The sequence below is a fragment of the Galendromus occidentalis genome, unplaced genomic scaffold (assembly GCF_000255335.2).
Source record: "Galendromus occidentalis unplaced genomic scaffold, Mocc_1.1 scf7180000076421, whole genome shotgun sequence".
Classification (NCBI taxonomy): Eukaryota; Metazoa; Arthropoda; class Arachnida; order Mesostigmata; family Phytoseiidae; genus Galendromus; species Galendromus occidentalis.
The window spans coordinates 94,449-107,810 of record NW_003804410.1 but is presented as its reverse complement, the minus strand read 5'-3'; the positions used below and the strand labels follow the sequence as shown (position 1 = coordinate 107,810).

At 51.5% G+C, this 13,362-nt stretch overlaps 2 protein-coding genes across 2 annotated transcripts; both read right to left on the bottom strand.

The window, feature by feature from the left end:
* Window positions 1-4,368: 4,368 nt before the first annotated feature.
* Window positions 4,369-7,219, bottom strand: LOC100902391 (uncharacterized). The gene is made up of 9 exons (XM_029113213.1): window positions 7,162-7,219; window positions 6,401-6,532; window positions 6,098-6,309; window positions 5,748-5,970; window positions 5,504-5,662; window positions 5,126-5,386; window positions 4,769-4,999; window positions 4,616-4,693; window positions 4,369-4,512 (listed from the first exon to the last, which is right to left on the bottom strand). The coding sequence occupies exons 1-9, from the start codon at window positions 7,192-7,194 to the stop codon at window positions 4,447-4,449; spliced, it is 1,395 nt and encodes a 464-aa protein (XP_028969046.1). The 5' UTR covers window positions 7,195-7,219; the 3' UTR covers window positions 4,369-4,446.
* Window positions 7,220-9,038: 1,819 nt separating this feature from the next.
* Window positions 9,039-10,352, bottom strand: LOC100902253 (cytochrome P450 4c3-like). Its single transcript, XM_029113218.1, has one exon. It carries the CDS (start codon window positions 10,350-10,352, stop codon window positions 9,039-9,041), a length of 1,314 nt encoding a protein of 437 aa, XP_028969051.1.
* Window positions 10,353-13,362: the final 3,010 nt, after the last annotated feature.

Below are 13,362 nucleotides of genomic sequence, written 5' to 3'. Positions count from 1 at the left end.
TCCCGGATACCTTTGATGACTCGATTCCCATGTTTCGGTTCATTCTATGGACAAAATGACAGATCGTTGAAATACGACCGATCCAATTCACTCATATTCGGTTCGCTATAATGTGTGAAACAAGCCGCGGAGGTCCGGCGATAAAGCATCTGGAACTCGGCTTCTTCCCGATATGGCAGCGGAAGCAGATGGAGAACACGAAGCCGTGGACATGTATCTGTGAGGGATCGAAGGAACCATGGTTTCTCATTGTGATCAGCGAATCGTGCGGACAGCACTAGTTCGTGTAGGTTAGTTTCCCGTGAAAGGGCAGTCAGAAGTCCACTGAGGCTGATGTTTGGACAGTTCACGAGCTTCAATTTCCTCAAGTGGCCGTGATGGGCTACAATACTGCGGAAGCCTCGGTCGGTCAGACGGGAGCCTTCCAGCTCGAGTTTCTCCATGACCGGCGAGCCCAGGCCCTTGCTGAAGGTCTCGTCGTGGAAAAACAAAGCCCCCAATAGACTCAGGCTCCTCAGATGCTGCAGTTGTCGAATTTTGACTCCTTCTTCATCGGCGAGTCTTTGGCAGTTTATTTGGAGATGCTCCAACAATGGTAAGTTTTCTATGATCTTATCGAGGAATGCAGAAGTGATGTCGAAGTTGACCAGCATCAAGGTTCGAAGATCTTGCAGCTCGGTTATGGTCTCCAACACCCTCGGGGCGCATCGGATGCGCGTCGACTCTAAGGACTGGAGATATATACAATTTTCCAAAGACTTGGAATTAACGAGCTCAAGATGGCGAAGGTGTTTCAGATTGCTTATCGGGGTCAAGATCTCATCCGAGAGGTCGACTTCCAGAACCAGCTGCACGAAAGTCAACTGTGGAGACTTGGCAAGAAGATCGCCTATCTGACTATCCGAAAGCTCCGTTGGTTGGATGAGGGTCAGCTTCTGTAAATGGACACACTGATTGACTGAGTTGAAGGTACGAGGAACAACAGAACCGCAGTTGGTCAAGCATAGCTCCTTCAGAGTTCCCGACATCCTCTTCAGAAGCTCTTCGAGTCCTGGTTCCTCGGAGGAGAACGCACGGAGATTCAATTTCGTGAGTCGTTTCTGGTTCGCAATAATGTAAGGGACCACTCTGAATGCTCGGCATGGTAGGTGGAGGAAGTCCAGATTCGGCGTCAACTCCAACAAACGAGAGGCCATGGCGAGTCCCAAACAATCCTCAAAGTCGATGTGCAGAGATAGGTCTCGGAGATTGAGCAGTACTCTGCGGACCTCCTCGGATCCGATATCGGAGTCAGCTGCTTCCTTGAATCGGAAAGCTGACGAGATGGGCGGCGGACCTCTGCCATAAGGTTTATGCCCCACTGCGACAAGGAAAAACACGTTAGATGCTGGATGGAGAATCCTGGAGGGATGTCGATCAATCGCGGTGCGCGCCACTGATTTCACCATCAGACTGAGCAAGAGTTGCTCGATGTTTCTCAAGAAATTTTCCACCTACATTTCGAGGACAGCCGCGGTCGAGTGATCTCCAGGAACTCTAGTCTCGTACACTGACCGAGGACGAAACTCAGGGCCTGGTTCGAGAAGCAGCAGTCGATGAGCCGCAAGCTGAGGAGGTTTCCCGCGAATTTCATCCAGAACTCCGGAGGCAGGGCGTATAGAGAGACTGCGCGAGATTAAATTGGTTAACATCGGGAACACACCCAATAGATTGCCTCCGCGTGATCGTCCCCGGCAATGGTCATTACCTCTAGTCAGATGTAGGTGCGAATATTGACGCCGGCTTTCCATCAAGCTGGGGAAGTCTGCCAGCAGTGTGCTCCCACATAGGCGGAGCGGGACATTGTCTAGCAGCAACGATCCGACCATGCATTCGGCCCACCGATGGCAGATGAGAGCCTTGTCAACGCGATCGATCGGGTCTAGACAGAGAAGCAGCGGCTCGAGCAGCTGGAAATAGATGCGGAATGGAAATTTAAGAGGTGGAGAGGTCTGCGTGGCGGTATGCCTCCGATATTCGAGCGGCAAACAATTCCCGTCGCGAAGCAATCGGTCTGGGAGGTGGATCAGCCGATCACTGGGAGCTCGCAGAAGGGTACGCACCGTACGGATGTCCGTTCAAATCGTCACAAGAAACGAGGAATTTATTAATGAAATTCGATAAAGTAATTTGGATGCGGTCCCGGATCCTGACCCCTGACCGGCGAAGTTTACGAGCAGACACTCACCTCCAGCGGAAGCGTCTCCATCGCTCCCGTCAGGGATGCGACCTCGAGTTCGAGAGTTTCGGCACCTTCTCCCTGGGAGCCGCGATACGACGGCTACGACTGATCTCCTGAGAGACGATCCGCGCAAATATATGAGAAATCACCCGACATATCCACAGATGCGTGCGGAGCTTCGGATTGTTGTTTGCACCTCCCAGTTGGAGCGTTCTATCTGAGCTGCGCTTCAGAAGAGGTGGAGTAGCACCGTACCGGGAGCGTTGGTCGGGACGATCTCTACCCCATTCCGAGCTGATGTACACGGGTTCAGAACATCCGTCAGGTGGCGCTAGCTGTGCTTCATGAATTCGCGCCAAATCCGCTGCGTGTTTCGCGATGAGCGGCTCAGACGATTTGCGTGATCTCGATTGCAGGATTTGCAGAGTTTTCGCAGCGCGCGAGAGGCCGCTGTCAGGCCTCTCACTCTTCATTGGCGATTGATCCGAGGGCTAGGTTGAAAGATTCGGTCGATGGAATCTGAGTAGGCTCCTCGAGTTCAGGAAACAACGCAAGTGTGTCTCCTGCGTTTTTCATCTACGACTGGGTAATGGATGTTCTACGAGGAGGCAGCGATTCCCGCTCTCGACCGGAAACTCTCATCCAGCTCGAATGATTGGGCTCCCCCCCAAATCACCTATCAGCCGCCCAGATAAATCAGCGCCCAGACCAGAGAGAAAATTGCGCCACGAAAACCCGAACGCCAAAGATTTTCTGAAGCAGATCTCTTTCCAGGCCCTAACGTCATCCATAGGCTCCGGATACACACTGCCGTTTGAGCGAGCCTGGCGGCTTCGTCTCTTCTGCCTGTGGTTGTCGCGGCCAAAATCGATAAGTAGATTGGAGGGTCGCTTTTTCTAGAACGACCGGGGACTTCAGACTCACGGTGTCTTATCAATGATAAGATGTGTTCATAGGCCTCATGATGAGTCACATCATAGAATTTAGGGGTAAGCTCCGGTACAGCCTGCCGCCGACCCATCGACATGACAGGCCTTCTTCCACCCATCTATCCCATGTGTGAGGTTGGAATTCTGTGGGCGCAGAGGGGCATGCACTGGTTTCAGCGGAGGGCTCCTTCCGAGTACAAAGCGGCTGGAAGGGTCGGCTGATGAAAGATGCCGGAATGTAAGATTGCAAGGAAAGTGGTTGGATAGAATTAGGTAGTCTGATAATTTTCCGAGAATGGAGTTCCGGTCCCGAGAGCGTACCGATCCGACCTTGATCGGATCATTCGACTCAGTTTCCCGGGTAAATCGCAGAATATGTAGAAGTGGAATCCGACGGCAATAGGCGCCGTAATGTTCCTGGGTTGCCGATGAGCCGGCCGTGCGAATCTACCCTGACCATGAGGAGCCGAACCCCCGGTCGACCTTCCCTCGCCTGCAAACTGGAGCCGGCATTCGAATTTTATCGCAAAACTCAAGCCCAGTCGGTAGTCGCCCGGCTTCCGAGGTGTGTGCTGTTCCAACAGACGAGGGAATCCTGAAGGACACTCTCTCACAATTAGATGCCTCCCTAGCGTGTTCCGCATAAATCAATGATTCCATGGCCTTTCTCTGGACGAAGGCTGGAAGAACGGAGGCGAATTTCAGCCTGAACGCAAGAAAGCGCACTCTAGATCTGAGACTAGATCCACTTGGTGCACTGGTCCGTTTCGCGGATACTGGGTCTCTTCTCCGGCTACAAGGTCATGGTGACATGACCATGTCACCCGGGTCAATAAGCCGCTGATATTTTTTCCGAATCTCCAGGCACTTGCCATACACGAAGCGATTCGAGAGGTAAGCGCTATTCCGGAGCGTGTGATTTATTTTCCTAGGACATGACGTTTTGAGTTTTGACCCCTTGTGGGATTCTTAAGCCTTAGATTCTTGGCCTCTGAGTAATCGCGCACTTCAGGCAGAGTCGCAAGAAGCTTGTCAAGAAGGAGCACAACTTTCGAATGGAGCGATCGAGAATAGGGGCCGCTGCGTGTTCTTCGGTCGGAAGCTGACAGGAGCTCACGCAGAGCGAAATCGTTCCCTTCGCAACGTACCACCACCTCAGGATAGAGCCGAGGAACAGAAGCTCGCTCCGACGCCAAGGAAAATGACGGATGCGGCATCAGATCAACGATAGGACTTTATTCAGATGCAAGTATTTCCCTCGTGTCACCAATGACCGCTTACTCTCCGTGTGCACTTCTACTGCTGTTTCTGCAACAACTTCCGCTTGTAGATGATCAGACTAGCGTCGAGGAGATTGTGGAACTGTCGAGGATTAATTCGGATTTATTCCTGTGACTGAGCGCAGCCGAGCCAGCTCGATCGAGAATCACGATTTTTTGGAGCGTATTCTCCTCATCTTACAAACCTGCGTGTAGTCTTCCTCTGACAGATCGACGTTTATCACAAATTGTAGAAGCTCATTGATCTTGGCGATTCCTTGGACCTGCAATCACGAAACTCGTATGATTCGATCCGAATAATCGTTTTCATGAGCGTCCAAGGGGGATCAACTTCCTACCTGTTGCGATCCTTTCAAGGTCGTTCCTTGCTTGACAGCCACCTGTGTCAAACCCACGGATTCTTTCATGGAGCCCACGGTATCTTCGAGCGTCTGTGTTTTGTACGGTACTTCAAGACTAGTTTCACATTCGTACTCGACCGGCTCAGCTTCTTGTATCAGAACCGCGGTATCTTCTGCTCCAACACCTTCTTCTGAGACCAATTGCACCCCTTGGGTTCCCGAGCTTCCCTGCAGCGTTACGTGGCGATTAAGAGTCATTTCCAGGAAGAGATGAGAGTTATTTAACTATTAAGAGTTATTTGAGCAGACAAGCCCGCAAACGAGATAGGTCTTTCTTAGAAAGTTGAAGCTCACCCAATTTTCGGCGTCCACCTCTTTTGTTCCCCTCGTATCTTCTTCAGGCTCTTCGACGACCATGTGCACCTCCTCCTCGCGATGCTCCACAACAGTTTTGACCTCTTCGCTGCTTCCCTCGACCAGCACTTCGTGTAGTGTCTGTCCGCTGCCGTGGCCGTAATGAGACGAATGGAACTCCGCTAGAACACACCCGGAGGTAGCGTCCTTGACAACCATGAGCTCAGCTGGACACCAAGCCATCCCTCGTTTCGCCAAACCCTGAAGAGACCTCGCTTTAATAAGAGGAACATCGGTCTCGGTGATCTCCAGCGGCAATCGAGTCGGCCGACACGATATCGGTAGATCAATAGACCGAATCGAGAGGTCGGTATTCACCTTCATGAAAGGGTCATTGTGCTGACAGGAGTACCGAAAACGTAAAGATCCGTCTTTCCTCTTGCGACTGCCCCACCGCCGACGGAAACGAACTCCCGTCTCCTGCTCGATGGCTGATTTCCATTGCTCGAAAGCGGGCAGAGTTTCGAACTCCAGTTTCTGAGAAAGGAATGCAATGTGAGATAGGGGAGGGGATAGTGACTCGGATCGCGGCCTCGATAATCGGAAACCTCCGACCTCACACCTGAGTCACGGGATCGAACTGATGTGTGTCGACGTAATGGCATCTCAGTCGAGTTAAAGTAGCGAACACCGCGTTCTCGCAGTGCACACAATGATAGTTCTGGAGAGCCCCGTCGGAGTTACTCGGTTCGACACGATGCGCTCCGCGGTAATGGGCGAGTAGAGATTTCTTATGGCTGAAGTCCTTCGAACACAATTCACATTGGAAGATGATCTCGGCATTTCTGTAAGCAGAAGTGAATATTCAACCACTTTTCGTGGAGTTCACTGATCTGGTACGTGAAAGCAATCAGCGGTTGGTCATTAAGCATAGCTATTGGTGGTTCATCAGGTCAATGGAGATCTACCGACCCATTGCAAATCTGTTGAGCTTTCCGCAACTCCATCAGTAGCCGAAACTGATCGACTTCATCGTCGACTGGGGGGTGGTTGTGTGGCTCTTGCCCGTTCTTGAGGAGAATATCGTCCTCGGTGAAAACTGCTCGGGCAGGACACTTCTTTCGGAATGTGTAGCAATGTGTATAGACATGCGTCTCTCCGGATTGTGTCTTGTGCGCAGCGTTCTGCAGATAAGGGATGAAGTTCAGCCTCGGGTAAATAAGTCTTTCAAATTCCGTCTGCTCCAGTAAGTTCTCCGAATCCGAAGCATCATACCCGTTCCATGAGGAATTTGCCGTAACGCGTTTCATCATCATTCGTCAATCTGTACGGACCTTCCGGGTGAACGTACAGCTTGGAGTTTTTTCGCTGGCCCTGTACCGTGAATGACCGCCGTACGTCACCGAGCTGAAGAATAAAAAAATATCGATGACTGGAGTTTGAGCGGTACCTATGCATCGTTATGTTCTCAGTGTTCTCCGGTGTCGTCCCGAAGAATCATCAGTCGTAAGAGGATAAATCCGAGGCTCAGCTGATCGAGGGACACGACTCCTCCTTATAATCATACAGGAACGTTTGGTCGTTCGTCTCCGTATCAGAAGCTTCCGGATCTGTCCGAAGTTCCTGATCGATTCCTTCCTCAGGACAGCTCGCGATCGTTAGGAATTTCTTCTGAGGGCACTTCATGCCGCAAGTACTGCATCAGGAGTGTTTCCCCACATTCCCCACCTACTACATGCTTATATGCTGTATTCTGCACGACGCCCTCAAGCAGGAACATGATCAGTGCCGCATCATTGGAACTCTTCGAATTTGGCCTGAGTGAAGAACTTTCGCGGACTTTCGGAGAGGGAAGAGCGGTGCCTCGAGAGAATATTCGAAATTATCTAAGGCGTTTTTCGAAGACTTGACGCGAAATGCGACACAAAACAGAGCGCACCGATACGAGTGATTCGGAATACTTTCGAACGATCAAAAATGCATTCAGCGGGAATTTATGATGGAGCTACCGCCGATTGAACTTAATGAAGCTTTACCCTTGAGAAATCCGGTTTGCCCTCCTTCGGCATTTCGCTGCTAAAACGTCAACTTGATCCGGAGTTTTAATTCACATGAGAACGCTTCGCACAACGCAAGTTTGTTTTCTTTCGACATCCCGCGAGTCGTCTGCTAGATGAGACTAGCGGCGCCGATGTCTATCCTGTCTATGCACAGGCGTTTGTGAGAGTTTCTCAGTCAGAGATAAATGCTGTTCCGTGGAGAAAGAGCTCAGTTGACGATAGGGTGAATGGGAGGCAGCGGAATGGGCGAACGGATCACGTTCGGAGGGAAGACACGGCCGGGAAGCGCGCTTATCGATCGGAAAGTGTCGATATGAGAGCCCCGTCCGTGTTTTCGAAAACCCCGACGTTCATCATCAGGCTCCGCAAGGCTTGAAAAGAATGGACAGGGGTCACAGGGGTCTTCCCGCCCACCCTCGGCCGGAATGATCCGTTCTGTTCACTGCTGTATAATATCTCTTGGATGGTACGGAAGTTCCCGAGGAGAAAATGTCGTCGACTCAGTTAGTTTGACAATCGCGGCTCGGGAATGACTTACTGATCGTAACGGGAGCAATTCGATTGGACGATGGAATGGCGATATTGTGAAGCGGAGCGGATTGGAAGATAACCCCACGTAATGATTTATTCCGAGCTGTCGAATGAGATTTGGCCGTGTCCGACCCCGATGATGATGGTGATGATCTCTGCCTGCTACATGTTCAGAATCCCAGAGTCCCTCATCGGCATCTCAGAGATAAGTGGAGTAGTGGAGTTTCTATTTGACCCGACATCTCGATTGTAGTTGCACGGGTCAGAATCCTTTTCAGGTTCGCATTCATGCTACATGACGGTCTGTGAGTCGAGGGCAATTTTTCGGAGCCCTGAGAAATTGGGCAGCCGTTATTGAGCTTGTACGAGATGTGAAACGAGTAAAATGGAGTTTTCCGGTTGAATGGAAATTCTAGAAATGAGCCGTCCGCCAAGGGGGTGCGTCCTCGAAGCCGCAAACGATTCCTGCGACCGACGGGCCTTCGAATGAGATTCCGCCGCGGGAGATGTTTCCGGAGTGCGACATTTGCGTCCGATATCCGACGAATCTTATCGAGATGATCCTACGTCTAGTAGCATCCCGATTCTATCGGAAGCCGGCTACGGGATCTCGATGCGATGCACCTCAATTGTCAAGCGAATGACGCTCCTCACGAATTAGAGTCGAGCTTGTGACTACCGGGGGAGTCTTTAGCGGACAAAGGGGATTGCTCTCGGAAATCGTCACCGAGGGACTTCTCGCGTTGGGTCGGTGGTTTGGTTTTTTCGGGTGAAGGATTCTCGGCTCGGAGCTCAGAGTACGGCTCTGGCACGTTTTCAGAGCCCCGAGCTTATCACGGGTTGACGTTGAACGATTTCAGAGCAAAGCGGCACGCCTGCCGCGCATCGCGAATAACTCGGAATCGCAACGAATCGGATCTTTTCCCTTATCGCCCTGATGGCGCGGCAGTGGCTGCAGCAGCGTAGTGCCACGGAACGCGGAGAGGATGAGGGACGGCAAAGAACGTCTTGCAGGAAATCGATCATTGAAGAGATGAGATGATAACTCGAATCATTGTTATTGCTGGCGGAGATCGCGGACGCGATGACCGTCGACCGTATGGGAGTTCGGAGAAAGTATTCGAGTCGGTCGGGGATTCTGATCATTCGTGAAGAGAGCTGATCCCAAATCAGTATCAGCGGATAATGACATAGCGCGGCTCTTTTATTTCTCACCATCAGGAAGTCACGGCAGCCAGTTTTCTGCCAGCTCTGTTTTCGCCCAACTCAGATTTTTTGTCCGAGCCACGTAGTATCGACAAGGTGCCTAGGGGGAAGGATGTTTACGCTGTCTCGAAATTCCGCGGAATGCACTCGACTTTGATAGCGCTCTTCGGCCGCAAAACCATTTCGGCCACCATGAGAACTTCATCTCTGAGCACGAGGGACTTCAGTCTGAATCGACGCAACAGCCAAACAAGAACTATTTTTTCCTCCATGAGAGCGAATCGCTGGCCGATACAATTTCTCGGGCCTGCGGAAAATGGAATGAAGGCATACGGCGATCGTCTGGCTGAGCTCTCCGGTGAAAATCTTTCCGGGATGAAAAGTTCCGGTCGAGGGAATGTTTTCGGATCTCTGTGCATGGCGATGATGTTGATGTTCAACTCGCTACTCGTCGGAACAGTTTTACCGAGGAGCTCGAACTCTGTGGTCACTCTCCTCGCTATCATCGGAACCGGCGGATAGATTCGCTGAGTCTCTTTGAGAACCATGTCGAGGTACTTCAGTTGCCTCAGATGCTCGTTCGTCACCGTACACGTATGGTCGCCGCCGAAAACGGACTCCATTTCTTCGAAAATCTTCTCTTGAACTTCGGGATGTAAGCCTATGAGGTAGGTCGCCCATGTGATTCCCATGCTTGTCGTATCGTGGCCTTCGAACATGAATGTGTCCACCTCCTCGCGAATGTCGGAAACCGAAAGCGTTTTGTTCTTCAGGTGTTCTACGAGTAGAAGGTCCAAGAACGGTTTCTTCGAGCCGAGCAAATTCCCGTCAATTGAAGCAAGCTTCTCTAATTCCGCGGGATTTTCAGTGAGCTCTCTCTTGCGATCGTTGATCACTTTGAGCGTGAATTCATGCACCTGCCGTATATATCCGACGTTCTGTCGACCGTCTGCCGTCAAACCATAAATGAAGTCGATCCATTTCGCTGGAGACTGGACTCTCTTGAAAAAGAGCTCTCCCAGAGCCTGGATAGATTTCAGGTATATTTTCCCAGCTCCGGTTGTCTGACTGTCCAAATTGACACCCATAATGGTTTCGCAAACGATGTCCAGTGTTGCAGCTGCGACGTACGGGAGGATATCGTCGTCGCGTGATTTCTTAGACATTTGCTCGACGAAAATTTGAGCTTGTCGATTGATGACGAGGGAGAACTCGTCGAGGATTTGAAAATGGAAAGCCGGTGTCAATAAGCGTCGGCGAGTTTTCCATTTTTTCCCGGAGCTGGTGAGGAGTCCTTCGCCGAGCCAAGGCAGCAAAAGATTATATGCGTGACCTTTGGAGATATTGATCGAATTGTTCAGTGCCTTTTCCGCGTGGTCTGCCCGGAACAAGACGAAGTTCGGCTCCGATCCCAGGTACACCACCATCATTCCACTGTCTCTGAATCGCTCAACCTCACCGAGGATAAAATTCAGGAAGAGTGCACTGTAGTCGATACCGGTAGCCTTACTCGTTCTCGAGATCGCAAAGTGTATCGATAAGTGACGGACCAGAGGGATCTCCTCTAGACGGTGCGGAAAAGCTAGAGCTTTCGATCGCGTCGGTCCCTGCCGTGCACGCACCACGATCAAGACCGCCAGAAACGACAATATGGCGAGAACACATATTCCGTTGGAAACGAAGAACAGCGTCCGGATGAAGCACCACGAGTCCAACATGTTTCTCGAGGGCCTCCGTATCGAGCTCCGTCGATGCAGCGCTGTCTCCAATCGAGCCCTCTCAACTCACTCACTCGCTCGCTCACTGGCTCATGAACTCGGCAGGAAAAAGAAATCGGCCAATTATCTCTCTCACAACTCATCTCAAAATGAATTCTTTCTGACGCAGCCCGTCAAGGTCACATCGGAAACAATTTTTCTGCACAGAGCAAGGATGCTCGTAGATTCCACCGATCGACGAGTCTTCCCTCTCTCTTGTCAGCACGGTGGCTCTTCGAAGTAGGTATCAGTGAAAGTCTAAAATCGCCCGCCGCGATATATATATCTTCCCATGAGAATCTCCCGCCACGAGAGCCCAAGTAAGCCCACTTACGTACATCCACCCTCACCGATAACGATAAAGCATGCTAGACTTGGGAGTTTCCTGAGTGAGCTCTCGTGTCGGGATTTAGGACGCGTGTTGGGGTCAGAATCTTCGTATAATTCAGTCATCGAACGGACCGTGGATTCTTCGAGAGCTGGAGGATCCGTGACGAATGAGTAAGATCACATTCTACCTGCCGCGAAATTAATCCCCTGTTTGTCGCCACATTCTTCCATCCAATCAATCACTTACTTGGATGATGGGTAGGTAGCCGAGCTTATCTACGGAGTCTCGATTAGGGTACGGATTCTGTCGATTCATCCCTTTTTGAGCGATCGGGCTCGACCCGTCGCCTGCGAGACCCCATTCACGAGGGCCCCGCCGCGCCGTCCCGACTATTGGATTTATCGGCGCGACTTGCTATGCGTGTAGCTTAACTCCGACGGACCGCTGGCTGCTTACGACCCCACGGAACCGCGAACCAGGATCAATATCGGCAACAATTTTTCCCATGCTCGATTCAATCAGCACATGTCTTCATTGACCAGTCATTCATGGATTGAGCTCCAATTGCTGCTTGTTCAACTCCCGCTTGGAGATGACCATCTATGAGGAACTTGCGGCTTTGTTAAGGAAGAATTGACATTCATGATCATTTCTTCTATCGAGCGCAGCTTCGCCGGCCTCGATCATCAGTTCTCGTCACGTATTCCCTCCACGTGGGGTCTTCCTTTGACAGGAAAAGTTCGTCGCATTGAAGAACTTGAAATCAGTTCATCTATTTCGGTGATCCTTCAGAAGTGCGATTATTCGGCTCATCTCGTGTGCGGGCATCCATGAGTTCATGCTTGCCTCCCATCCCAGAAATTTTGCCCCAAAGACTGCTCTGCGGGAACGGCCAGAGATCCTTCTTCCTGAATCCAATCAGCTCCAACCTGCCGTGATCGAGCGACGCCGACGTCATCCGAGCGGCGAATCGATCTCGAGACGTCCAGCCGCGTGACTGATCCGCGTATCGCCGCTCGAAGGGTCTTGAGTCTCGAATGCTCGGTATCATCCGCACTGCAGTCTTGGCTTTGAGCGTGTCCTACAATGGTCCATACTTGAATTTCTCAGGGGGTCAGATATGGAGCTGTGTCGTTCCCTCGGTGCCCGATGGAGCTCTTCCGTTTTCAGGGTTATCGCTCTTCCAACACCACAATTTCTCGTAATAGATATCAACAGGATATGTCTCTCCAGGATATAACTCTGGGCTCTACCTCCAGATTCTCGGAGTCATACCGGAAGGCAGGAGCCGGCCGAGTTGTTGTTTGCGGAGACAACTCCTCTCGCGATCTAGGCAACATTGGAGTTTATGCTCGTGATCGACCGCAGGTCATTGGATCTTTCCTCGGAGTTTTTTTCTTAGTTTTTCGAACTAGGCCACAAACAACTTGGTCAACGTCGCGGTGTCGTAGCCGCCCTCATTCCCACCTTTCCCTCCTGCGACACCCGAGTTGAAGTTCCCCTCTACTGACTGCACGCATCCTATGCAAACCGACGAGGTCTCAGGCCCCTGTTTACCCGCTGAGGCCGCCTCGGCGTCGCGTCGGTCCGAGGCCCTGATGACGGCTACAAGGGAACTGGAGAACCGTCTCAGGCAGAGGTACTCCTGACAGGATGGTACTATCAAGATGAGCATCAGTCTCATCGTTTGTCTTTTGTAACCCAATATTACATGGCCACAGCCACGATGTGTCTCATGAAGCCTCCGTACATCTCTTATGCCTTCGTCTTCCCGATCTTCAAGATGTACGAAGAGCGGCGCATGCGGCCGGCTGGTGTCGAGTAAGCGTCGAGCAGGCATATCCCTTCCCTTAAGAAGTCCGGCATGGCGACACCGACTCCACAGGCCGTGGCTCACCCGCTGGTGATAAGAATATCTCTCGAGTCGCACGGTTAATCTCCCTCAAAACGCATTCCACTGCCAAGAAACTTTGGGGCTTGACCAGGGTGCTATTCCAACGTACGGGGTTGTCAGGCAGAATTCGCAAGCGCAGTTTCTCGCCAATTCTTCGTTTCCCTGAATCCTCAGCGAATTTTCCTTATTCTGTAGACAGGTGATTCGCCTTCTCATCTTTAATCGCTGTTAGCTTCATCCTCGGCTGACGCAGCCGGCATATCGCTTCCTCCAGCATGTCTCATCGTCGTCAGTCGTACTGTCTTCCAGGTCGAAACTTATGGACGCCGAGTCTTCTCCCTAGAAGCCTTCTCACATAGACGGGGATGGGAACTCCTTTCAGCAGATCCCGAACGACGAGGAGCATCGCGATTGCGCTACAATAGTGGAGACACAGTAATAGGAAGGAAGGTCTCGCG